A 27,906-nucleotide genomic window follows, 5' to 3' on the forward strand; every position below is an offset into this window, starting at 1 on the left:
CTCAGAGCTATTTTTAGTTATGGAGATTGAGGCGATTCTGCAGCAATTGATTGATTGCTGCTGCGGGAACCAGGGGTGTGGGATGGCTGCAGGCATCCATTCAGGGCCTGCTGCCTGATGGGGGAGCCGTGCAACCCCAAGGATTAAGTGCAGGGCGACGGACTCGGAGGTCCAGGCCTCCAGAGCGCCTCAGCCCTGAGGCTACCCCCAGGGCCCGGCGCCGTATTAGGAGCCCCTCTAGGGACCCTCAGGCCGCGGTCACGAAGCGACGGCAGGCGGAACGTAAACCAGCGGCTGGGAGGAATCCGCAAAACCGGTGGGGCCTGCAACAGGGGGAGGTGTCGGCCTCCCCTGCAGCGATGGGGTCTGGAGGAAGTGTGGATCCAGGAGCAGGAGCGGCCACTGCCCAACCAGGAACGGGCTCGGCTCGGCGGGGCAGAGAGGTACTGCGGTGCACACGAGGGCCTGCTAGTCAGGTGCCTTCAGCGCAGGGGGATAGCCGGCAATGCGAGCACTCACCGGCAGCAGCAGGAACCAGGGATCCAGGGTCAGGTACGGCTGGGGCCCCTACGGTTCGGTCCCAGGCTCGGCATTCTTACAGCAGCAGTGAGGAGTCGGCGGGGCAAGCACCAGCACGCAGGGTGGCTGATGAGTGGCAGTGGGGAAACTCCTCCCGCTCACTGGCTGCTGCTGCTACAGAGAGCAGAGCTCGAGGTCCCTGTGCTGCAGCTGGGAGGGAGAGGGGGGACGAAGCTGAACGCAGGCCTGGAGGGGATCGCTGTGAAGTAGGAGGGAGGGAATCTCCGGCCACTGGGGAGGGGGAGAGGAGGGGGGAGCATGAATTAGGCCATTCATCTAGAAGAAGAAGAGCATCAGCCGGATTTGAACCAGGATATGTAGGACTCATGGACACTGGGGACGCAGCGGTCGATTCGGGCCGGCTGCACACTACATCAACATCCATGGGACAGCATGAAGATGGAAGAAGCACGCGCCCAGAGAGATCGCGTCAGGACGCTAGACTGGCGGCTGCTGGGAACACAGCACCCAGGCAGCCAGGTGAGCGAGATGTCACTTCCTTTTACTTGCCTGTACTAGCCTCAAATGTGAACGCGGGGGGGGGGGGGGGGGGAAGATTTATCTGTTGGGGGGGCTAGTGGCGGCTCTGGTGTTTTATTACAAAGTCTTAAAGATTTAGTGCGTTTATGGGAGGCGGGGAGTACACAGGGCACGTTATCTCCTTCGGCGGTTTGGTTGGGTAATAGAAGGGGTATGGGGGATGGAGGAAGGGGTCTAGAGTCACGCCCTGTGGTCCAGAGCGAGGCAATGGGGGTTACTGCGGCGGCTGGGGATGTGGCGGCTTCGGGCAACGCGATAACGGGTCAGGTATCCACGGCAGTTGATAACGGGGGAAAAGATAAGGATGAGGCAGTGCGTTTAGGGGATGCTGCGAAAGGTGAAGTGTATGTCTGTTTTGAGGGGCTGCTGGGAACACATTTAAAGCAGGAAGTAAGGGATAGGATTTGGAAGGGGGAATACGTGGAAATATTCTCGCTTCTCCCACTCGAACGTTTTAATTTAGATAGGGGGTCAGACGGGATGAGTCTAAAAAGGAAGACGATGAAAAGAGACGTTTTCGTTTGATACCCCGCACATTCAATAATTGGTTACAGGCTTTCGCTATATTGGCTAGCGTGATTGGGGAAAAAGCGCCAGAAAATTGTTCGCCCCTATTCTGCTATATGGATATCATAGGGGAGGCATATAGAGTATACGGGGGACAAGGTTGGCTGAGATATGATGAGCAATTCCGCCAGAGGAAAGCAGTTCGTCCAAACATTAGGTGGGATCATAAAGACATAGCTCTTTGGATGAGAGTGACGGCCCCTGGTAAAGGGGGTCCGGGTTCACAATCGTTTCTTGGGGGCACCAGGGGTTCAGGGCAGTCAGGGCACTCGGTGGCAGTACAGAAAGGACTGTGCTTCTTATACAATGACGGCGCATGCAGGTTTGGTACTAAGTGCAAATTTAAACACGAGTGTTCCGCCTGCGGAGGTAATCACAGGGTGTCGAAGTGCTTCAAGGGAGGAAGACAGAAGGGATCTGAGGGTTTTGAAAAAAGGGGTGACACCAGTTCGGCTGGAAGAGATGGAGCACTTTCTAAATAAATACCCGGACAAAGATGCTGCAAAATTGTTGCGTGATGGTTTTCGGGAAGGATTCAAGATCCCTTTTTTCGAAATGGAGGTGAGGTTATCAACCAAGAATTTGAAATCAGCCAGGGAATTCCCAGAAGTGGTCACTGAAAAATTACAAAAAGAAGTGGCCTTAGCTGGCCTTGGCTGGCCTGTTTGACACGGCCCATATCGATAACCTGAGAGTGTCGCCATTGGGGGTTGTGCCAAAAAAGGAGCCTAACAAGTTCAGGTTGATTCATCACCTTTCATTTCCGAAGGGCTCTTCGGTTAACGATGGAATTGACCCCCAATTGTGTTCTGTGTTATATACTTCTTTTGATTCGGCAATGTCGTGGGTTAGGAAATGTGGACAAGGGGCCATGTTGGCAAAGACGGACATTGAGGCAGCGTTTAGACTGCTGCCAGTTCACCCGGACAGTATGCATTTGCTTGGTTGTTTTTGGGATGGGGGATTTTTTGTGGATCGTTGTTTGCCGATGGGGTGTTCACTGTCATACGCCTATTTCGAAGCATTTAGTACATTTCTAGAATGTTAAGGACGTGACAGGACTCGGTTCTTGTGTTCATTATTTGGATGATTTCCTGTTTGTCGGGTCAGCTTTTTCTTCGGATTGTTCGGTTTTACTTCACTCGATGGAAGGGGTGGCTAAAAGATTTGGCGTTCCGTTGGCAGCGAAAAAAACGGTTGGGCCTGTTACATCTTTGAGTTTTCTGGGTATTGAAATCGACACGGTGGCAATGGAGTGTAGATTGCCAGAGGACAAATTGGTGAACATGAGATTGGAGGTGAAGCGTGTGGGTAGCTTGAAGAAGGTAACACTTCGCGAGGTCCAGTTGTTGCTTGGTAAACTGAACTTTGCATGTTGGATCATGCCAATGGGAAGAGTTTTTTGTCGTAGACTTTCATTGGCCACGGTTGGGATTAGAGCGCCAAATCATTTCATACGGCTTAGGAGGGACCTGAAGGATGATTTGAAAGTTTGGGAATTTTTTCTGGAATCATACAATGGAAAGTCACTTTGGATTGCGCCGGTGGTGTCGGCGGAGTTTCTCGGCATCTTGGTCGGTTCGGCGGACGAATCAGGTTTTTCTTTGTTCTTTTGGAACGAATGGTTAGTGGCCGAGTGGCCAAAAACGTGGAAAGATAACGGTTTGGTAGCTGATCTTACACTCTGCAAAGTTTTTCCTATCGTGGTAGCTTTGACACTATGGAGAGGCAATGTTCGAGACAAGAAAATATGTTTTCGTTGCGGCTCAGTTGGGGCCATGGAGGCTATTAATTCGTTGTCATCATCAAAACACTCTCTTCTGCGAGTTTTGCAGCACCTGGTTTGGGTTGGTTTGAATTTTAATTTGTGGGTCACGGCAGAGCTTGGGGTTTTGAAATATAACAACATTCTTGAAGCTCTTTCTTCTTCACAGTGGGATCGTGTTCGGGAGTTGGCACCTCAAGTGGAACCCACAGGGAAGGTTTGTTCAGAGGAGCTATGGAATCTTCCGCTGGGGCAGTGAGAGACTTGTTGGCCAGATCGCTGTCAGTTGGAACTTGGTCGCACTATATGAGGGCCTGAGATTCTTGGGTACGGTGGAAATATCAGATGGGTGTGGATTTAGAGGACGAAAGCAAATTGATTTTATTTATCGGTCATATCTGGGAGACAGGATGGTCAGTGTCAAAAATCAATAATTCTTTATCAGGTTTGGCTTTTGGCTTTAAACTTAGGGGGTTGAAGGATTTGACAAAATCGTTTCTGGTCCGGCAGGTGGTAAAAGGCTGTCGTAAAGGTTGGAAGGTGTCAGACGGTAGGCGTCCGGTGTCATATGAAGTTTTACTAAATCTGGAAAATCAGTTGGAGGCTTTGTGTTCGGATATGGGGGAAGTAATTTTGTTTAGATTAGCATTTTCTCTAGCATTTTTCGGTGCTTTTCGTTTAGGTGAATTGGTTAGTCCTTCCAGGTATAAAAAAGGTGGTATACTGAGGCAGGATGTGGACATGTTTGGGGACAGGCTAGTGATATTTTTGCGTTCTTCCAAAACGGATACTGCAGGAAAAGGTTGTCGAGTGGTTCTTTTTGAGGTAAACGGCTCACCAGTTTGCCCGGTAAAATGTTTGAGAGAATTCCTGTCTGGGCCAGGTTTGGGGGACTGCCCATTGTTAGTGCATAAGGATGGGTCATTCCTCTCCCGTTTTCAGTTTTTGACTGTATTTAGACGTTGTTTGAAAAAAGGGGGCATTCCAGCGAAGAATTTTAGCGGACATTCATTCCAGATTGGGGCGGCAACGGAGACTGCCAGGAGGGGTTTGGGAGATGAAATGGTTCAGAGGATCGGTCGTTGGGAATCAGTAAGATTTCGTTCTTACATTCGCCATTCTTTGTTGTGACGGATTGATCTAATTGACCGTGGTTTTCCTTTTTCAGTTATACAGTGTTGATGTTTCTTTTCTATTTTCAGAGCCGAGGCAATTACTTATTTGGATCATGGGTCATTCATTTGTCTATTGGGCGGCAGTGAGGGCCGACGTGCGTTCAGACGGGAGACAACTGGGAGTGCCCCGATCGCTTGGAACCCTGAGGTGGATCGGTAAAAGGGGTATGATGTGGAAGCAATTGCTGTCAGAATTCCACAGATTTGTTCGATTGGATCGGGTACCAGACTTGTTGGTGGTTCATTTGGGGGGCAATGACTTGGGCAAACGTCCCTGTAGGGATCTAATCAGGGATATCAAGTTTGACATGTTACAGCTTTGGTCTATGTTTCCACGTTTGTTAGTGGTTTGGTCAGACATTGTGCCCAGGAAGGTTTGGCGCGGGGCAAGATCTGTTCAGGGTGTGAACAAGGCGAGGATTAAGTTAAACAGAGCGATTTCAGATTTTATGGTGAGAAATGGGGCACTTGTGGTTCGGCATAAGGATCTAGAGTCTGGGCAAGGGGAATACTGGAGGAAAGATGGGGTCCATTTAAATGCGATAGGTCTTGATCTGTGGTGTCTGGCGATTCAAGAGGGCATTGAGAAAGGTATTTTGGTATGGCGTGACATAAATGTTTAAGGGATCAGAACATTTATGCTGGTGGCGTGGGGGGGAGGTCCTCGAGGTTGGTGGTGATGGAAATGGTGGATCGGAGGGGGGGGATCTCAAAGGTCCTGGACTCCCCCGTGGGTGAACAAATTTGGAATGGAACAAAAGATCACATGGAGGTGATAATTAGGATAGATGGGTAATTTTGGAGGAAATTGGCCGGGTGAGTCTATGGGTGTCTCTGAGCTGGAGCGTAGCGGCTAGAGGCAAGACGCGACCTGGAGGCCAAGTTTTTACGGTTATGGAGGACAAGTTTTATGGTCTGGAGGCCAAGTTTATTACATTTTGGGGCTTCGAGGACCGCCCTCCCCGTGGCTAATGTAAAATAAATAAACTGTTATTATGTGTTAATAAAACGGCTGCTGTGGCCAACTTATCCAAATAACCATTGTGGTCAGTTTTTATTTCAGATAAAGTGGCCGGGCCGTTAGGTTGAAGGGGTAAATGAGGAATAAAAAAGGTGGGTAGAGAAACTCATGGGGATTCACGTATACCCAATTGTCATGTCTGCTGCATTACTTCTGATTTGCTAAACTTGCTTAACAGTTCCCTACCTAAATGCAAATATAAAGAGACCTGTACATCAAGCCATGGCTGTAGTCAGATTCTGTGTGCTGTTGGTTTCTGCAATTACATGTTATGATTGTCTATGTGGCCCATGCCTCATGCTAACTTACAGAGAAAACAAATGGACAGAAATAATGTTTGACTACAATCAAGTGACACAAGACACATGATTTGTCTGTAATGGAGGCAACAATATCTGCACACGCTATAGATACAAAATTATGGGAGATATTTAAAAAAGACAAATTATGGAAATCACACAACTGATGCAAATGTTAATTATATGCAAATTGTGAAAAAAGGAAACAAAATTTTCAAAACATTTATTCAGTATTGCGCATGAGTGCCACGTGCAAAAATACACACAAGTCTTGATATGCAATTAATGAGGATATTAATGGTTGCTTAAGGAATGCTTTGTCATGCTAGTGTGGCGCCCCAGGGTCCTGGTCGTCACAGTAATGTTGCTTTCCTCCTGGGGAGAGTGATGTTACGTTTGGAGGCAATGAAGGTGAACTCTTTGTCAGGTAACACAATGCATGCAACATGTTCACACTCCAGAACAGAAGGAGGAGCTCTAAGCCTGTTTAAGGTGAACTCCCCTATAAGAACATCCTGATCTGGAGGGAAAGGAGTTCAGTTCCTGTCAGAGAGACAGAGAGAAATGAAGCAGAGGAGCCGTGCATGCCCTAAGAGCTGCAGCTCCCAGAAGGAGACTTTTCAGAAAGCAGAATACATTGCAGTGAGCGTGCAGGAAAGCAAAGCACAGGAGAGGATACCAGAAGGGGACCAGCCCCGAGCAGGCTGCCTCCTTCTGAGGTGCAGAACGCCGGTAGCTAGAACACCGAGGTAGTAAGGACCTCTACGCCTTACTTCAGAGACAGGCAGGACAGCTAATTACACGTTGCTTGTCCACACCTACACCCAGGAGGCATGGTGGTACCCCTCAGAGGCTGGGGCATGCTAGAGTCCCTATAAACTGCCTCAAGCCACTAGTCATACTGGTTTTGACCTATCTGACTATGGGGGACAGAGAGAGAACATCTGTGAGGACCTTATTTGAAGCTTATGCAGTAAGGGACTACACCACTACAGCGCAAGGGAAGGCTATTGATTTCCACCTAGTCAAGGGGACTCTGGACTTGCCTCCAAACCGGCCGGACTCTACCTGCCTTGTGATCTGGTGCCCTGGACTGTGGCTGCTGAAGCCAACAGTAAACAAGGTAAAGAGACTACAAACCTGTGTCCTCGTTCTTCACTGCACCTCTCACCATTCTACCATCTACACACTGGGAATCCCTGGGGATATACTTCAACTGTGGGAAGGTGTACCATCTAGCTGCCGTCACATCATCCCAGCGGACCCCTTAAAGCAGCGTTCGTCACCCTGACTGAATACCACAGGTGGTGTCACGAACATAAACCTTATCCCTTTAAAGAGACCTTTCCCTCTTATATGGACATCCCAGGACCATGGACTGGGCCAGCCACCGTGACATCCCGCTGTGAACCGCAGGACCCAGTACCAAGTATCCCCCTTGCCCTGACGGGGCGCTCCACTGAACTCACTTGAGCACACAAATCATTAAGACACATTGTTGGCATCTCCCTTTGCAATTGCTGACCAATGACGTCCCAGATTTGCCTAATGGGAGACAATTCTGGAGATGCTGCAGGTCATTGTAGCGCATTGCACGTTTAGCGTGTTCACGCTGTTTACAGTAGCACAAAAAACAAGCGGCTGGGCCTTCTGGTGTTGAAAAATGACTGCTGGGACACTTTAGAGAAATAGCAGGACCTCTGGTTCCACCACTAAATCAATGCAATGCTTAGCTGTTAGTGTACCTGGAAGGAAGGCTTAAAGGGGTCTAGAAACCATACATTAGTCCATCCAACACCCTAATCTTTGTAGTAGGACCAGGGTGATGTTTCATCATAAATGTCTCTTCATGGCATTTCACACATGGTCCCGACTTTGTCATGGATGCTCTTACAAATGGCCTGGAGATCACATGGTCAACACCATGAAAAGGTCTTCACTTCAAACTCCTGGCATTATGGTATGTATTAGCATCATATATTGCAGCCGGGCCACTCTAGTCTTTATTACAGGTGCACAGTTCAGTGTTAAATTGATTTGTTGGTGAAACCAGTGATACGGCCACTACTCCAAAGTATCCCAGGAACCTTTTCTTAACATGACAATGCCAGACTGTATGTTGCTCGTGCTACTGGGAGCAGCGTACATGGTCTAAACACGTTGCCATAGCCTGTAACATTTCTGGACCTGTCTTTCACTGAGCACATTTGGTACACCGTTGTTTGGAAATTTCAAAGGGAGCTATCTATCGTGATGACATGCATATCCTAGTGCATTCATTGTGGCAGAACATTCATCAGACAACCATTAGGCCATGTGCACACGTTCAGTATTTTTCGCGTTTTTTTTCGTGTTTTTCCGCTATAAAAACGTGATAAAAACACGAAAAAAAAGCTTACATATGACTCCTATTATTTACAGTGTATTCCGCATTTCTAGTGCAAATGTTGCATTTTTTTCCGCGAAAAAAATCGCATTGCGGAAAAAAAAGCAACATGTTCATTAAATTTGCGGAATTGCGGGGATTCCGCACACCTAGGAATGCATTGATCCGCGTACTTCCCACATGTGGCTGTGCACACCATGCGGGAAGTAAGCAGATTATGTGCGGTTGGTACCCAGGGTGGAGGAGAGGAGACTCTCCTCCACGGACTGGGCACCATATAATTGGTAAAAAAAAAAAGAATTAAAATAAAAAATAGTGATATACTTACCCTCTGATGGCCCCGGAGTCTTCCCGCCTCTCATCGGTGCACGCTGCCGCTTCCGTTCCCATAGATGCTCTGTGTGAAGGACCTGCGATGACATCGCTGTCTTGTGATTGACCGCGACGTCATCGAAGGTCCTGCACACACACACACCATCTATAGGAATGGACGCCGCTGAAGAGATCGGCTGTCTGCAGGTGAGTATAACCATTTTTTTTAATTTTTTTTATTATTTTTAAACATTCTATCTTTTACTATTGATGCTGCATAGGCAGCATCTATAGTAAAAAGTTGGTCACACTTGTCAAACACTATGTTTGACAAGTGTGACCAACCTGTCAGTCAGTTTTCCAAGCGATGCTACAGATCGCTTGGAAAACTTTAGCATTCTGCAAGCTAATTTTGCTTGCAAAATGCTGAAAAAAAGCGAAAAAAACAGGAAAAAAAACACACAAAAAATGCGGATTTCTTGCAGAAAATTTCCGGTTTTCTTCAGGAAATTTCTGCAAGAAATCCTGACGTGTGCACATACCCTAAAACTGAATCTGTTGCCAGATTTTTGCTATCTAATCTGAAAGTAGCATAATATAAAGATAGAGACCCTGATACCAGTAATGTAGTTTTTCTAAAATCATTGTTTTACCAGCAGGAGATTATCACAAAGGACTAGCAAACCTGCTGCCATGTAGTCCAAGCACATCCCTATCACTGACTGGCAGCTTTTTGCCTATGCAAAAAGTACACATAAAGCTTTCAATCAGTGGTGTGGGAGGGGTTATACAGAGCTCAGCAATCAGAAAACTGGTAGTTTTGCAGCATTTATATCAATGTGCAGCAAGTAACCCAGTAAGTGATAGCTCACTAGAATCAGTGTGTCTGCTTCTACTTCAGGCTGCAGGTGGGGTAGCAAAATCCTGGTGACAGATTCCCTTTAATAACCTCATTAATAGCATGCCAAAGTGTTTAAGTCCAGATATTTCTGCAGGTGTTGCTCATACTTGATAGTGAATAGTGTTGAGCGATACCGTCCGATACTTGAAAGTATCGGTATCGGATAGTATCGGCCGATACCCGAAAAGTATCGGATATCGGCGATACCGATATCCGATACCAATACAAGTCAATGGGACACCAAGTATCGGAAGGTATCCTGATGGTTCCCAGGGTCTGAAGGAGAGGAAACTCTGAGCGCGTTTAGGACCTGAGAATGACGTCGCGGCTTCTGATTGGTCGCGTGCCGCTCATGTGACTGCCACGCGACCAATCAGAAGGCGCGACGTCATTCGCAGGTCCTAAATTCCTAGAATGAGGAGTTTAGTGCCTGAGAATGACGTCGCGGCTTGTGATTGGTTGCGTGGCGGTCACATGAGCGGCACGCGACCAATCAGAAGCCGTGACGTCATTCTCAGGTCCTAAACACGCTCATTTTAAACAAAGAAGCCTGCCGGTTACCAGCGGTGATGTCCAGGGGCCGCCGGAGAGGTGAATATATCAATATTTTTTATTTTAATTCTTTATTTTACACATCACTATGGATCCGATACCGATTCCCGATACCACAAAAGTATCGGAACTCGGTATCGGAATTCCGATACCGCAAGTATCGGCCGATACCCGATACTTGCGGTATCGGAATGCTCAACACTAATAGTGAATAAATACATTTTTTAAATTCTCTTTCTTTTATCATTAACATGTCAATAGATCCATCCACAGGTAGAAAAAATGAAAGTGGCACTCACCCAAATGTTGCTAAATAGTGATGTCCTTTATTCAGAAAACAGAAGGACAAACATGAGGAAGAGAGGCCGCTGGTAGCAGTTAGGGTGCGGGAAGGAGGTGAGGGACGACGGCCGTTTCGCGCCTGCGCGCTTCAACGGGTCCTGGACCCGTTGAAGCGCGCAGGCGCGAAACGGCCGTCGTCCCTCACCTCCTTCCCGCACCCTAACTGCTACCAGCGGCCTCTCTTCCTCATGTTTGTCCTTCTGTTTTCTGAATAAAGGACATCACTATTTAGCAACATTTGGGTGAGTGCCACTTTCATTTTTTCTACCTGTGGATTGATAACAGTATAAATCTTACGGTTGAGCACCACCCAGTAGTTGCCAGTTCAGTCTTATTGTGCCGCTAACGTCCTGTATGAATCCAGTGTGCTAAAGAGAAAACGCAAGCTGCTCAGCCGCCCTAGTGCCTTCCTACTTTCTGTTTTTTTGCATCGCATGAAATGTCAATAGATCCCATGATTTCCATAATACCACGACATTTCCTTCTTAGAGTTGTAATTTCAATTTTGAGGAAAGTATTTGTCATGACTCTTGTCGGGTGTCCCAGGACCAGGGGCTCTTTCCTTTTCCCTAACACTTGAGGTGCAGTAGCTCACCCTGTTCCCAAGATTACTTCTGATGGTGATGCCGGGGGTCATGTAACTTGCTTAGATCTGGAATCCGCCCTCAGTCTGTACCCTTCCCCCACACAGGGAAGAGGGGAGTAATAGTATACTGTAGTACCCCAACCAGACTAACAAGGTAATACGAACAGGGATAAAGGAAAATACCAATCATACAAATATACAGTACAGACCAAAAGTTTGGACACACCTTCTCATTTAAAGATTTTTCTGCATTTTCATGACTATGAAAATTGTAAATTTACACTGAAGGCATCAAAACTATGAATTAACACATGTGGAATTATATACTTAACAAAAAAATGTGAAACAACTGAAAATATGTCTTATATTCTAGCTTCTTCAAAGTAGCCACCTTTTGATTTGATGACTGCTTTGCACACTCTTGGCATTCTCTTGATGAGCTTTAAGAGGTAGTCATCGGGAATGGTCTTCCAACAATCTTGAAGGAGTTCCCAGAGATGCTTAGCACTTGTTGGCCCTTTTGCCTTCACTCCGCGGTCCAGCTCACCCCAAACCATCTCGATTGGGTTCAGGTCTGGTGACTGTGGAGGCCAGGTCATCTGGCGCAGCACCCCATCACTCTTCTTGGTCAAATAGTCCTTACACAGCCTGGAGGTGTGTTTGGGGTCATTGTCCTGTTGAAAAATAAATGATGGTCCAACTAAACGCAAACCGGATGGAATACCATGCCACTGCAAGATGCTGTGGTAGCCATGCTGGTTCAGTATGCCTTCAGCTTTGAATAAATCCCCAACAGTGTCACCAGCATAGCACCCCCACACCATCACACCTCCTCCATGCTTCACGATGGGAACCAGGCATGTAGAGTCCATCCTTTCACCTTTTCTGCATCGCACAAAGACACGGTCGTTGGAACCAAAGATCTCAAATTTGGACTCATCAGACCAAACAGATTTTCACTGGTCTAAAGTCCATTCCTTGTGTTCTTTGGCCCAAACAAGTCTCTTCTGCTTGTTTCCTGTCCTTAGCAGTGGTTTCCTAGCAGCTATTTTCTCATGAAGGCCTGCTGCACAAAGTCTCCTCTTAACAGTTGTTGTAGAGATGTGTCTGCTGCTAGAACTCTGTGTGGCATTGATCTGGTCTCTAATCTGAGCTGCTGTTAATCTGCGATTTCTGAGGCTGGTGACTCGGATAAACTTATTCTCAGAAGCAGAGGTGACTTTTGGTCTTCCTTTCCTGGGGTGGTCCTCATGTGAGCCAGTTTCTTTGTAGCGCTTGATGGTTTTTGCCACTGCACATGGGGACACTTTCAAAGTTTTCCCAATTTTTCGGATTGACTGACCTTCATTTCTTAAAGTAATGATGGCCACTCGTTTTTCTTTAGTTAGCTGATTTTTTCTTGCCATAATACAAATTCTAACATTCTATTCAGTAGGACTATCAGCTGTGTATCCACCAGACTTCTGCACAATACAACTGATGGTCCCAACCACATTTATAATGCAAGAAATCCCACTTATTAAACCTGACAGGGCACACCTGTGAAGTGAAAACCATTTCCGGTGACTACCTCTTGAAGCTCATCAAGAGAATGCCAAGAGTGTGCAAAGCAGTCATCAAAGCAAAAGGTGGCTACTTTGAAGAACCTAGAATATAAGACATATTTTCAGTTGTTTCACACTTTTTGTTAAGTATATAATTCCACATGTGTTTATTCATAGTTTTGATGCCTTCAGTATGAATTTACAATTTTCATAGTCATGAAAATACAGAAAAATCTTTAAATGAGAAGGTGTGTCCAAACTTTTGGTCTGTACTGTACACACAAACAACAATGGTAAACATTGGAGAGTGGAGGATGGGGTTAAACCAAAGTAGGAGAAGAAAGGGAATTCTTACGCAATCAAAACCTAGCAACAGTCACAGATAAATCCACCAAACCCCTTCTCCAATAGCAATTGACAACAATGCAGCGAGTGCTAACCAGTCGCTAACAGTGCACAGCTGAGAGCCTTAAGGCAGGAAAGCTTCCAGAAGCTCTCAACTGAGCATATTCACCCCTGCACTGCTAAAAGAAACTTACACTGTTTAATATGAAGTTGAAGTGCTTTTAATCAGTGCAGGAGTAGGAGAAATCAGACGCTGCGATCTTCTGGCTCCTCTCTATCGTGGTAAACTTGTGACATTGTTTACCATTACTAAACAAAGTGCAATATTGCTCTCTAATATCTGAGATAGATAGACATACAGTACTGTGCAATCACACACTACACATATATGCACTTATATACCTTGGGAGGTTCTTGAAGATGATATAATGTAAATGTCAACTTCTTTACCGTGATCTCTGAGGTCTACCTATTTTGATGTCTGCCAGTGGGTAGAGGGAGCATTTCATTTAAAGACTAATTTTACCAGTTTTATAAAGATCCACTAACTTTTTCTGCGTGATATTTTTAACTGTATGAGTGCAGTTGTATCTTAAACGTGCTTTCTCTAGGTCACAGTAAGAAACAAAGCTGTTACTGCTTCAGAATCACTGCTGAACTCAGTGATTGGCTGCAGCGGTTATCTGCTTAATGTTGGTGAGGTGAGGTCACTGCTATAACCTGTCAACAAAGATGGGTGCAGTGAAAAGAGAGGCCTCTATTGAGACATCGGAGGTGAGAAATAGGTTTGTTTTTATTTTCCCAGCACAACAACGTGAAATAATTATACATGGAAAACCCTTCTAATCTTGTTATGTAGACATTACCTTTGAGACTCCTTTCAGAATATGCTTGTCTTTTGAGTGATTCTTTGATGAAGACTTGAAGACTCTCCAGACACACCAGATCATAAGTGCCTATAGATGAAACATTGAGTTATTCGTACATAGTTTATATATGTGATGAATTAATACATTTTTACATATTATATACGTCATGTACAGTATATCCTAGTTAAGAACATAGAAGCACACATATTGATTTGACTTTTCATAGTAAATCATTAGAGATATTGAGACACAATATTAACATTGCAGCTACTATACTATGAATGCTAGTTTCAGTATTCAGATATATTTAAAGGGAACCTGTCACCCCGTTTTTTCAAGAAGAGCTAAAAATAGCGTTAAATAGGGGCAGAGCTGGACTTTACATTAGTGTATTTTGGAGCCTTTATTCCCCACCTATGCTGCCGAAATACCTTTGTAAAGTCGCCGTTTTGGGCTGTCACTCACACTGGTCAGGTCATATGGGCGTGGTGACAGCGCTGTTTCTCCCCCAGATCTCCGTTGGTGGCGTAGTGGTGTGCGCATGTCCAAGTGGCGAATCCACTGTGCAGCTTCAAGGAAAATAGCGCAATCTGCGCTATTCAGCCGTTTATCGGTGGGCGTGGCCATCTTTGTGAGGCCGCGCGTGCACAGATGGTTCTTCTCGGCTTCCCGAGGCTTCAGGAAAATGGCCGCGGGATGCTGCAAGTGCGCAGATGGCGATCTCGACGGCCATTTTCCTGAAGCCGAGTTCGCATCTCGGCTGCAGGAAAATGGCCGCCGCGAAGGGGGGAAGAGTTTTGTTAGGACAAAGAGGCGGGGGCTAGAAAATGTGCAGGAAGACATCATTACTGCAGTGCCAGAGGAAGTGAGAAGACCTACTATCCGTAGCAGGACTTACCATGGCCACAGTGGACAGCCTGATCGTGCAGCTGAGGAGAGAGGCACGGTCCAGGAGGGACGGATGGCTGGAGGAGCAGCTCACCAGGCTGCTCGGAGACAGCGGGAGCCGGGGCAGCAGGACTAGGAGGACGAGGCCGCCTGAAAGGTTGTCCCCCGACATGGCACCGCGCGTCAGACGCAGGCCGCGGTGCCCCTCCGGGGACCCTGCGGGGGCTGAGGGACGTGGCGCAGCAACTCCGCCTGCTCCCCCCTCTGGCAGGAATCCACCTGGCAGCTCTGCCGGCGTGAGTCGGTGGTGCGCGGCGAGGACAGCACAGGCACGGCCAGTCGTTAGGGCCGCACCGGAAGTGAGGGCCGCACCGGAAGTGAGGCCTAGTCCCGGGTGCGAAGGGGCTGCGGCACCCACGAGTGGACCCAGGACCCGCCGGGGAGCAGCGCAGTCAGCGGCGAGGCGACGGTGCATGGGAGGCACCCAGTGGGGACAGCAGCAACAAGGAATGCGGAGGCAGGGCGTGCAGCAGGGGCACACCGGGATCACGGTCCCCGGGTGTACCTGGCTCTGGAACCGGACGGCAGAGCAGGGTGATGGGCAGGCTGAATGCAGCATTTCAGCAGGGCTCGGGACGCGATCAGGCTGCGGGAGCGGCGGCTAGCGTGGCCAGTCCGGCTGAAGGGTGCAGAGGACTTCCGGGAATTTCCAGGTCTCGATCTAGCAGGAGGTCAAGGGACCGGGATGTCTCACCAGCCTTGGTCCCGCTTGGTGACGTGGAGGCCAGGGGCGTGGGCCTGGGGCAGCAAAGTGGAAGCAACAACTCCAGATCTGGGAGCGATCATAGAGATGATGGAGAGCAGTGGGATTCAGGAGGCACGGCTGGTGGGGACACAGCACCCGTGCAGCCTCGTGAGTATATGTCTAGTCTTTTTCAGGTGCCGGGTAAGCGGAGCAGGTGGGGGATGGTAGCTCAGGATCTCCTGGCGTTAGAGAGCTTTTGGCGGAGGAGACTAGATGGTGGGGTGGTGGATAGCGTTGGGGCTTCACCCTCGGAGGGCTTGGTTGACAGATTCTGGTTACGGAGTGGGGGGCTGGCGAGATAGCGAGGTCTGGTGGCGCTGCACCGGTTCCAGCGGCTGGGGTGTTGGTTCAAACTGAAGCAAGGAAGGGTGATGCGGTGAAATTAGACGATAGGGCGAAAGGGGAGGTTTACGTGTGTTTTGAGGGTTTTCTTGGGGCCCATTTAAAGAAAGAGGTGAAGGAGAAAATTTGGAAAGATGAATACGTGGAGATTTTCTCCCTCCTTCCTTTGGAAAAATTTAACTTGGACAAAGGAAAGAAAGATGATAGCAAAAAGGAAGAGGAGGAAAAGAAACGTTGGCGCCCGATTCCTCAGACGTTTGTAAACTGCCAGCAGGCTCTTGCTATTATGGCAAGTGTTATAGGAGAAAAATTCCCAGAAAATTGCTCGGGTCTTTTTTGTTACTTCGATGCTATTGGGGAAGCACATCGTACGTATGGGGGCCAGGCTTGGCTGTGCTACGATGAGCAGTTTAGGCAGCGGAAGGAGGTTAGGCCCGAGATTAAATGGGATCAAAAGGACATTGGATTGTGGTTGAAGGTGGGGCCGTTTAGTTCGTTGCCCATGGAGGGGGTGATTGTTTCCCCGTTGGGAGTGGTACCCAAGAAGGAGCCAAATAAGTTTCATTTAATTCAGTATCTGTCATATCCCAAGGGATGCTCTGTGAATGATGGCATCGCGGAAGAATTGTGCTCCGTTGTTTACACGTCATTTGACGCGGCGGTGCAGTGGGTGCGTAGGTACGGGGCAGGGGCTTTGCTGCCAAAGACAAGATATTGAGTCAGCTTTTAGGCTGCTGCCAGTGCACCCGGAGAGTATTCTTTTATTGGGTTGCTGTTGGGATGGGGGGTTTTATTTGGAAAGGTGTTTGCCTATGGGCTGTTCGATTTCTTGTTCGTTGTTAGAGACTTTCAGTACTTTTCTTGAATGGGTTGTTAGAGACTTTTCTGTTGTTCCTTCGGTCATTCATTACTTGGATGATGTTTTGTTTGTAGGTCCACCGGACTCTGCTGTATGTGGAAATTTACTATCTACCATGGAATGGGTGGCTGGGCATTTCGGTGTACCCTTGGCGCAGGAAAAAACAAAGGGCCCCTGCACGGTTTGAAGTTTTCTCTGGATTCTTATTGATTCGGGAAAAATGGAGTGTAGGTTGCCAGACGACAAGTTGTTGTTGCTTAAGCAGGAGGTGGTCAGAATTGGATAATTGCGAAAAACGACATTGAAGGAGTTGCAGTCGTTGCTGGGTCGCCTGAATATTGTGTGCCGTATTATGCGTGTGGGCAGGATTTTGTTGCCGTAGATTGTCCAGAGCTATGGCGGGAGTTCGGGCGGCTCATCATTTTATCCGTTTGAGTAGAGAACATAAGGAGGATTTGCTCGTTTGGCAACGTTTCTTGGAAAATTATAACGGCAGGGCGTTGATTCAGCAGGAGGATTTGAATGCCTTTGATTGCGAGATCTACACGGACGCAGCGGGAGGAGTTGGTTATGGTGCCTATTATGGAGGTAATTGAAGTGTCAGGGTGTGGCCGGAAGAGTGGCAAAAAAATGGGCTTACCAAGAATTTGGCGTTTTTGGAGTTGTTCCCAATTGTGGTGTCGGTGTTTATTTGGGGTGACATTTTTAGGGACCGCCGTGTATGTTGTCATTGTGATAACTTGATCGTGGTGTCGGTGATTAACAGCCTATCTTCTTCCTTCCCCCGGTGATCAGGTTGGTCAGGGAATTGGTGTTGAAGTGCCTTGAATTGAATGCATGGATTTTGGCTGTACATGTGCCAGGTGTTCAAAACTCTAAAGCCGATGCTTTGTCTCGTTCGCAGTGGGAACGATTCCGGGAGTTGGCACTAGATTCGGAGGCTACAGGAGCAGGATGTCCTTTGCATTTGTGGTAGATTGTTGTGGACGAGGAGGTCGGTTGATCCAAGCCTTGGTGTCGAGCCAGACATGGTCAGATTATGAAGCGGCATGGGGTATGTGGGAAAGTTGGTTGGTCCAATGCGGCTTGTTCGAGTCTGACAGCGATAGGACACTGGCGTTATTGTCGTTGATAGGTAAGGTGTCTGAATGGGGATGGTCTGTGTCGAGGTTAAACAAATTTATTGCGGGTTTGGCTTTCGGTTTTCAGCTGCAAGGGTCGGATGATGTGACAAGGGATTTTGTGATAAGGCGGGCATTGAAGGGTTTTCGGAAAGGCAATGTGACTTTTGATAAGCGTAGGCCCATTTCCTTTGGGATGTTGGAGCGGTTGGGTGAGGCCTTGGGGAACATTTGTTGTTCTCAGTTCGAGGTGGTACTTTTTCAGTTGGCCTTTTCGTTAGCATTTTTTGGGGCTTTGCGCTTGGGGGAGTTGGTTTCCCCGAACAAAGACAAGGCTGGTGGTCTTTTAGCGGAAGATGTCGATTGTTTTCTGGCGCAGGCGTTCAAAGACTGATCAGCTGGGTAGAGGAGAGTGGGTAGTGTTGGGAAGAGTTGGCGGTAGCGGGATGTGCCCGCAACATTGTTTGGAAGCATACTGGAGTCTGTGGCCGGTGAGGTCAGGTGTTATGACCTGGTGGTTAGGAGCACCCGTAATGACCTGATAGTTAAACCTCATACAGGACGAGCTCTGGGATGTGGGAGCTCTGCTGACCGCAAGCCCTAATCCTATCACACACACTAGAAATAGCCATGGAGCGCTCCTGACCAGACCTAGGCGCCTCGTCACAGCCTAAGAACTATCTAGCCCTAGAGATAGAAAATTAAGCCTACCTTGCCTCAGAGAAATTCCCCAAAGGTAAAGGAAGCCCCCACATATATTGACTGTGAGTAAAGATGAAAGTCACAAACGCAGAAATGAAACAGGTTTCAGCAAAGGGAGGCCAGACTTACTAAACAGACAGAGGATAGGAAAGGCAACCTTGCGATCAGCACAAAAACCTACAAAAGACCACGCAGAGTGTGCAAAAAGGACCTCCGCACCGACTCACGGTGCGGAGGGGCCACTCTGCATCCCAGAGCCTCCAGCTAGCAAGACAAAATCATGATAACCAGCTGGACAAGAAAACAGTGAACAAATAATGACTATCAGGAACTTAGCCTCTGCAGGAGAAGGCAGGCCACCAGAGAGATCCAGGAGCGAACCGAACCAATGCAAACACATTGACAGCTGGCATGGAGTAACGATCTGAGAGAAGTCAAATAGAGCAGCCAGCCAAAGGATAAACCACGTCACCTGTGTAAGGAACCTCGGAAGCAGCAGTTTCACTCATAGCCACCAGAGGGAGCCCATAGACAGAGCTCGCCGAAGTACCATTCACGACCACAGGAGGGAGTTCGACAAAAGAATTCACAACAGTACCCCCCCCCTTGAGGAGGGGTCACCGAACCCTCAGAGCCCCCAGGCCGATCAGGATGAGCCAAATGAAAGGCACGAACAAGATCGGCAGCATGAACATCAGAGGCAAAAAACCAGGAATTATCTTCCTGACCATAACCCTTCCACTTGACCAGGTACTGGAGTTTCCGTCTCAAAACACGAGAATCCAAAATCTTCTCCACCACATACTCCAACTCCCCCTCGACCAACACCGGGGCAGGGGGATCAACGGAGGGAACCATAGGCGCCACGGATCTCCGCAACAACGACCTATGGAACACATTATGGATGGCAAAAGAAGCTGGAAGGTCCAAACGAAATGACACAGGATTAAGAACTTCAGAAATCTTATATGGCCCAATGAAACGAGGCTTAAACTTAGGAGAGGAAACCTTCATAGGAACGTGACGAGATGACAACCAAACCAAATCCCCAACACAAAGTCGGGGACCAACACAACGCCGGCGGTTAGCGAAACATTGAGCCTTCTCCTGGGACAATGTCAAATTGTCCACCACATGAGTCCAAATCTGCTGCAACCTGTCCACCACCGCATCCACACCAGGACAGTCCGAAGGCTCAACCTACCCTGAAGAGAAACGAGGATGGAAACCAGAATTACCAAAAAAAGGAGAAACTAAAGTAGCCGAGCTGGCCCGATTATTAAGGGCGAACTCAGCCAAAGGCAAGAAGGACACCCAATCATCCTGATCAGCAGAAACAAAGCATCTCAGATATGTCTCCAAAGTCTGATTAGTTCGTTCGGTTTGGCTATTAGTCTGAGGATGGAAAGCCAAAGAAAAAGACAAATCAATGCCCATCTTAGCGCAAAAGGACCGCCAAAACCTCGAAACAAACTGGGAACCTCTATCCGAGACGATGTTCTCTGGAAAGCCATGCAAACGAACCACATGCTGGAAAAACAATGGCACCAAATCAGAGGAGGAAGGCAATTTAGATAAGGGTACCAAATGGACCATCTTAGAGAAGCGATCACAAACCACCCAAATGACCGACATCTTTTGAGAAACAGGGAGATCAGAAATAAAATCCATGGAAATATGCGTCCAGGGCCTCTTCGGAATTGGCAAGGGCAAAAGCAACCCACTGGCACGAGAACAGCAGGGCTTAGCCCGAGCACAAGTCCCACAGGACTGCACAGAAGAACGCACATCCCGTGACAAAGAAGGCCACCAAAAGGATCTAGCCACCAAATCTCTGGTACCAAAGATTCCAGGATGACCAGCCAACACTGAACAATGAATCTCAGAGATAACTCTACTAGTCCATCTATCAGGGACAAACATTTTCTCCGTAGGACAACGGTCAGGTCTATCAGCCTGAAACTTTTGAAGCACACGCTGCAAATCAGGGGAAATGGCACACAAAATTAACCCCTTCTTTAAGAATACCCGCCGGCTCCGGAACACCCGGAGAGTCAGGCACAAAACTCCTTGACAGGGCGTCAGCCTTCACATTCTTTGATCCCGGAAGGTATGAAACCACAAAATCAAAACGGGAGAAAAAGAGCGACCATCGAGCCTGTCTAGGATTCAACCGTTTGGCAGATTCGAGATAAGTCAAATTCTTGTGATCCGTCAAGACCACCACGCGATGTTTAGCTCCTTCAAGCCAATGTCGCCACTCCTCGAATGCCCACTTCATGGCCAACAACTCCCGATTGCCCACATCATAATTGCGCTCAGCAGGCGAGAATTTTCTAGAAAAGAAGGCACAGGGTTTCATCACCGAGCCATCAGAACTTCTTTGTGACAAAACAGACCCTGCTCCAATTTCAGAAGCATCAACCTCAACCTGAAAAGGGAGCGAAACATCTGGCTGGCACAACACAGGGGCAGAAGCAAAACGACGCTTCAACTCCTGAAAAGCCTCTACAGCCGTAGAGGACCAATTGACCACATCAGCACCTTTCTTGGTCAAATTAGTCAACGGTTTAGCAATACTGGAAAAATTAGCGATGAAGCGACGATAAAAATTAGCAAAGCCCAGGAACTTCTGCAAGCTCTTCACAGATGTCAGCTGAGTCCAATCGTAAATGGCCTGAACTTTAACAGGGTCCATCTCGATAGTAGAAGGGGAAAAAATGAAACCCAAAAATGAAACCTTCTGAACTCCAAAGAGACACTTTGACCCCTTCACAAACAAGGAATTCGCACGAAGGACCTGGAACACCATTCTGACCTGCTTTACATGAGACTCCCAATCATCCGAAAAGACCAAAATGTCATCCAAATATACAATCATGAATCTATCCAGGTACTCTCAGAAGATGTCATGCATAAAGGACTGAAACACAGATGGAGCATTAGAAAGCCCGAATGGCATAACCAGGTACTCAAAATGGCCCTCGGGCGTATTAAATGCCGTTTTCCATTCATCACCCTGTTTAATTCGCACAAGATTATACGCACCACGAAGATCTATCTTGGTGAACCAAATAGCCCCCTTAATCCGAGCAAATAAATCAGACAGCAGCAGCAAAGAATACTGAAATTTGACTGTGATCTTATTAAGAAGGCGGTAATCAATACAAGGTCTCAAAGAACCATCCTTCTTGGCCACAAAAAAGAACCCTGCTCCCAATGGTGACGACGACGGACGAATATGACCCTTCTCCAAGGATTCCTTTATATAGCTCCGCATAGCGGCGTGCTCTGGCACAGATAAATTAAACAGATGGCCCTTAGGAAACTTACTACCAGGAATCAAATTTATAGCACAGTCGCAATCCCTATGAGGAGGAAGGGCACCAGATTTGGGCTCTTCAAATACATCCCGGTAATCTGACAAAAACTCAGGGACTTCAGAAGGAGTGGAAGGCAAAATTGACAGCAATGGAACATCACCATGTACCCCCTGACAACCCCAGCTGGACACAGACATAGATTTCCAATCCAACACTGGATTATGGACCTGTAGCCATGGCAACCCCAAAACGACCACATCATGCAGATTATGCAACACCAAAAAGCGAATATCCTCCTGATGTGCAGGAGCCATGTTCATGGTCAATTGAGTCCAGTACTGAGGCTTATTCTTGGCCAAAGGCGTAGCATCAATTCCTCTCAATGGAATAGGATACTGCAAGGGCTCCAAGAAAAAACCACAGCGCCTGACAAACTCCAAGTCCATCAAATTCAGGGCAGCGCCTGAATCCACAAATGCCATTACAGAATAGGACGACAGAGAGCAAATCAGAGTAACGGACAAAAGAAATTTAGACTGTATGGTAGCAGACCTAGCGAACCGCTTAGTGCGCTTAGGACAATCGGAGATAGTATGAGTGGATTCACCACAGTAAAAACACAGCCCATTCCGACGTCTGTGTTCTTGCCATTCAGCTCTGGTCAAAGTCCTATCACACTGCATAGGCTCAGGCCTATGCTCAGAATACCGCCAGATGGTGCACAGCTTTGCACTCACGCATGCGCCGATCGATCTGAATGGCCAAAGACAGACTCATTCAGACCAGCAGGCGTGGGAAATCCCACCATGACATCCTTAAGGGCTTCAGAAAGACCCTTTCTGAAAATTGCCGCCAGGGCACATTCATTCCACTGAGTAAGCACAGACCACTTTCTAAACTTCTGACAGTACACCTCCGCTTCATCCTGACCCTGACACAAAGCCAGCAAGATTTTCTCTGCCTGATCCACTGAATTTGGTTCATCATAAAGCAATCCAAGCGCCAGAAAAAACGCATCAACATCACGCAATGCAGGATCTCCTGGCGCAAGGGAAAATGCCCAGTCTTGAGGGTCACCACGCAACAAAGAAAAAATGATTTTTACCTGTTGAACGGGGTCACCAGAGGAGCGGGGTTTCAAAGCTAGAAACAGTTTACAATTATTTTTGAAATTCAAGAACCTAGGTCTATCCCCAGAAAATAAGTCAGGAATAGGAATTCTAGGCTGTAACATAGGATTCTGAACCACAAAATCTTGAATGTTTTGAGATGAGATGAGGTGAGATGATCCACACAAGAGGACAGACCTTGAATGTCCATATCTACACTTGTGTCCTGAACCACCCAAAGGTCTAGGGGAAAAGAAAGACAAAACACAGTGCAAAGAAAAAAAAATGGTCTCAGAAGTTCTCTTATCCCTCTATTGAGATGCATTAATACTTTGGGCCAGCTGTACTGTTATGACCTGGTGGTTAGGAGCACCCGGAATGACCTGATAGTTAATCCTCATACAGGACGAGCTCTGGGATGTGGGAGCTCTGCTGACCGCAAGCCCTAATCCTATCACACACACTAGAAATAGCCGTGGAGCGCTCCTGACCAGACCTAGGCGCCTCGTCACAGCCTAAGAACTATCTAGCCCTAGAGATAGAAAATTAAGCCTACCTTGCCTCAGAGAAATTCCCCAAAGGTAAAGGAAGCCCCCCACATATATTGACTGTGAATAAAGATGAAAGTCACAAACGCAGAAATGAAACAGGTTTCAGCAAAGGGAGGCCAGACTTACTAAACAGACAGAGGATATGAAAGGCAACCTTGCGATCAGCACAAAAACCTACAAAAGACCACGCAGAGTGTGCAAAAAGGACCTCCGCACTGACTCACGGTGCGGAGGGGCCACTCTGCATCCCAGAGCCTCCAGCTAGCAAGACAAAATCATGATAACCAGCTGGACAAGAAAACAGTGAACAAATAATGACTATCAGGAACTTAGCCTCTGCAGGAGAAGGCAGGCCACCAGAGAGATCCAGGAGCGAACCGAACCAATGCAAACACATTGACAGCTGGCATGGAGTAACGATCTGAGTGAAGTCAAATAGAGCAGCCAGCCAAAGGATAAACCACGTCACCTGTGTAAGGAACCTCAGAAGCAGCAGCTTCACTCATAGCCACCAGAGGGAGCCCATAGACAGAGCTCGCCGAAGTACCATTCACGACCACAGGAGGGAGTTCGACAACAGAATTCACAACAGTCAGGCCCTTTGTTAAGATACCAAAAGGGTGATTTTTTGTCGCGTTTTCAATTTATGGCCATATTAAAAAAAGGTTTGGGGTTGCTGGGTGTTAACCTAGATAGTTTTGGGTCGCACTCGTTTAGAATTGGGGCTGCGTCCGAAGCTGATGGTTTGGGCTTGGGGGCGGAGGTGATTAAGCGAATAGGCAGATGGAGTTCGAATCGTTATCTGTCTTATGTTCGGCATTGAGTCAAGGGTACTGGGGCAAGTTATGGCGTGGTGTTAATTGTTGTTATGTTTTACAGGTCAAACCCCCCTCTTGGCTTGGATTGTTGGACATTCATTCGTTTACTGGGGTGCTCTCTGGGCTGATGCTAGGCCGAATGGTAGGCAATTAGGTTTTGGTAGGGATGCCATGGTCATTAGTTGGTTGGGTTTTCGGGGTATGTTGTGGTGTAGGTTGTTGTCGGAATTTTCTCGCGCCGCTCGTTTGGATCGACCTCCGGACATCGTGGTGGTTCATCTCGGAGGAAACGATTTAGGAGCAAAACCAGTGAGGGAATTGATTCGGGATATCCGTTTCGATTTTCTGAGATTATTGGTATCTTTTCCTGGTGTATTGATGGTTTGGTCAGACATTGTACCACGGCGGAAGTGGCGGGATGCACGTTCTCAAAAAGGGATTAATAGGGCCAGGGTGAAGCTGAATAGGGCGGTGGCAAGTTTTGTGTCTCGGAACGGGAGTATTGCCGTAAGACATTTTGAATTGGAGTCTGGGATTGGCAATTTTTGGAGGGATGATGGAGTGCATCTCAATGACATAGGTATGGATTTATGGGCGCTCGGTTTACAGGAAGGAGCCGAAAGAGCTATGGCGGTGGTGGGGCACTCACGAGCCTGAGGTGGTCAGTGTTGTTCGTGTGTGGCGGGGGGTGGGGTTCTTGGAGTTGATGATGATGTTTTATGGGGTTGATCTGGCTTTTGTTTACGGGCTCTGGACGGGGCGTTTACCTCGGGACCTTTGGGGTTTGTTTGCCCGAAACGGGTTACATGGTGCCCTCGAGCTAGTGGTTACGGCTGAGGGTAAAAAAGTGTTTTGGTTTTAAATTTTTGTGGTGGCTTTCTGCCTATTGTGAGCCAGATTTTTTAGCTCCAAGAACCCTCCCCTCAAGGTTTTACATATGCAATGGTATACATGTTGTTATTCATGTAATTGTTTGTTTAATAAAATGGCCGCTGTGGCCAATTTATCCAAAGAAATTAATGTGTTTCATTTTAATTTCAATAGTTGGCAAGCTGATTTTTTTAGGGGCAGGGTAGTGGGGGCGGAAGATTGCTTACGGAGAAGACCCAGCGATACGCGGTCATGTTATAATTTTGTAATAACTTAAAAACAAGATTAATTCAGCAAATCCTAATCCTAGTTATGAACTCCAAGTAGAATGTAACAAAGACATCACAAGATTCTCTGTTGAGAGCAACAGAAATGGAAGAGTTTTTCTGATTTATCCGTAAACAACATTCTCATCCAATTAAATGTAGGTAGTTTATTTGACCCAATAAATTTGCTTTTTGGAACAGAAACCTCTCTGTGCAGAACACACTGATTTTCTTATGTGGCAAAGTAAATATTTTGCCATTAATGCTGTCCTTCATTATAAAAAGCAACATCAACAGTTATTTAATCAGCAATCACAAGTCAATAGAATGGACGGGCTCATTATCTATAATTCACCTAGCCGTTTAGGCCTTTTCCTGTATTTAATAATAATAATTATAATAATCTTTATTTATATAGCGCCAACATATTCCGCAGCGCTTTACAGTTTAACAGTATCAAACACAACAGACATAAGTAACAGCGTTAACAATACAATAATTAAAACACAATAAGACGACCCTGCTCGTGAGAGCTTACAATCTACAATGAGGTGGGGGAGACACAAAGTACAGGTGTGTATTTACAATGATGTATTTACAATGATGGTCCAGCCATTTTCAGAGGGTGGGGGATAGATGGAGATAGTGAATGGGCTACACACACACAAACATAAAATGAGTTTAATTAGTGACCGTGGTAGGCCACTCTGAACAAATGTGTTTTGAGCGAGCGCCTAAAACTATGCAAATTGTGGATGGTCCTAATATCTTGGGGTAGAGCATTCCAGAGGATTGGTGCAGCATGGGAGAAGTCTTGGAGTCTTGGAGTTTACATTTTGCTATTTCTTACTCAGCATGTGCCTTTTTTTAACAGACAGGTAAATTATTTTAAAATGACATAATATAAGGGCTCCTTGGTAGGGTTGAGCGACCTTTACTTTTATAGGATCGGGTCGGGTTTCACGAAACCCGACTTTTTCAAAAGTCGGGTCGAGTGAAATCGGCCGATCCTATAAAAAAGTCGGGGTCGGGGTCGGCCGAAACCTGAAACCCAATGCAATGCATTGGGTTTCCATGGTTCCCAGGGTCTGAAGGAGCGGAAACTCTCCTTCAGGCCCTGCGATCCATATTTTAGTGTAAAATAAAGAATTAAAATAAAAAATATCGCAATACTTACCCTCTGACGCGCCCTGGTACTAATCGGGAACCTTCCTTCCTTAGAATCAGCCTTCCAGGACCTTGCGGTGACGTCGCGGCTTGTGATTGGCCGCGCGGCCGCCCATGTGACCGCTCACGCGACCAATCACAAGCCGCGACGTCACCGCTGACGTCACCGAAGGTCCTGGAAGGGCTGATTCTTAGGAAGGAAGGCTGTCGGAAAGAAGCAGGGCGCGTCCGAGGGTGATTATATTCTTATTAGGTATATACTCACCCTCGGACGTGCCCTGCTTCTTTATTTGTAATGAATGTTTATTTGTAATGTGGTTTTGACTTACTCTATTTTTTTGGTAAATAATGATTTTATTATTTTCATTGTTTTGCAGCTTCTTGGCAATAATATAAAGAAGACGCGACAGGACAACACTCGGTGGATGCCATATCTGTGTTTTCAATTGAAAAAAAACTTTCAGTTAACTACTTGCAGGAGAAAGTTTTTGTAGCTGGTGGCCAATTTTTGTACTGTACCAGATTTTTGTTGTATGTGTTTGTTTTTAATGTTAAAATGTCTGCATTTGATATCTCTCCAGTATTTTCTTTTTTATAAGCAAAATACTTATTTTTATATTTTCTGATGTTTTATACCGGAGTGTTCCTCGGGGCACGCTTATAAAGTGTCTTATATATGTGTTTCTAATGAGTCACATTATATTTTTTTTCTAATTGTTGCTCTAAGAGATCTCAAAGATTTCATGGTTTGGAAATGATTGTTATGCCTTTACTGTCTTATATAAAAAAAACTGAATGGACACTTGTCAGCTCTTCTCAGGTGAAATGTTAGCAAGTTCCGTCTGTTGGGCCATTATTCTAGGTCATACCCCCAGATCTGTGAACTGAGCAGTAAGGAAAATTAGCTGGTCTAAGAAGCATATCCATCTTTCCTACTTAAACACTTTCTTCATTGCTACTTAATGTTTTATATTTTAAAGCCATTGTAAGATTTTATAGAAGGAACTGATTGTAATTAGCACCATAGGTATCATCAGATTTTAAGGACAGTGGGCAATCATTCAGCACTTTTTTGTAGGCATACATCCTCTCCCCAGCAACCTGTATGCATTTGACATGACATTATTTGTTCCTTTTATTGCATTACTTTCTTCATTGAATCCTTTTGCATAATTTATATGTAGTTTTAGTGCTGGTTTTGTACTCTGAGCTTGTTGCCCTGTGCACAATATTTTAAGACAGACTGAAATGTCAAGTTTGTTCTGTCAAAAGCAGTAGTGTTTCAAAATAGATAAAAAACAA

The 27,906-nt window shown here is 46.7% G+C and overlaps 1 protein-coding gene and 1 long non-coding RNA gene across 3 annotated transcripts in view; one reads left to right on the top strand and one right to left on the bottom strand.

The window, feature by feature from the left end:
* The window catches only part of LAPTM5 (lysosomal protein transmembrane 5), a 186,186-nt gene that overhangs the window by 17,525 nt on the left and 140,755 nt on the right, over nt 1-27,906 (bottom strand). For both annotated transcript variants that reach the window (XM_069756797.1, XM_069756798.1), the window contains one exon: nt 13,781-13,870. In XM_069756797.1, the coding sequence (XP_069612898.1) occupies nt 13,781-13,870 (90 nt within the window). The remainder of the gene's footprint in view (nt 1-13,780; nt 13,871-27,906) is intronic.
* LOC138669925 (uncharacterized) lies at nt 853-27,752 on the top strand. Its single transcript, XR_011319270.1, has 3 exons — nt 853-1,059; nt 5,678-5,739; nt 26,982-27,752. It is a non-coding gene; the product is annotated as an uncharacterized lncRNA (long non-coding RNA).

This window comes from Ranitomeya imitator, chromosome 3, assembly GCF_032444005.1.
Source record: "Ranitomeya imitator isolate aRanImi1 chromosome 3, aRanImi1.pri, whole genome shotgun sequence".
Classification (NCBI taxonomy): Eukaryota; Metazoa; Chordata; class Amphibia; order Anura; family Dendrobatidae; genus Ranitomeya; species Ranitomeya imitator.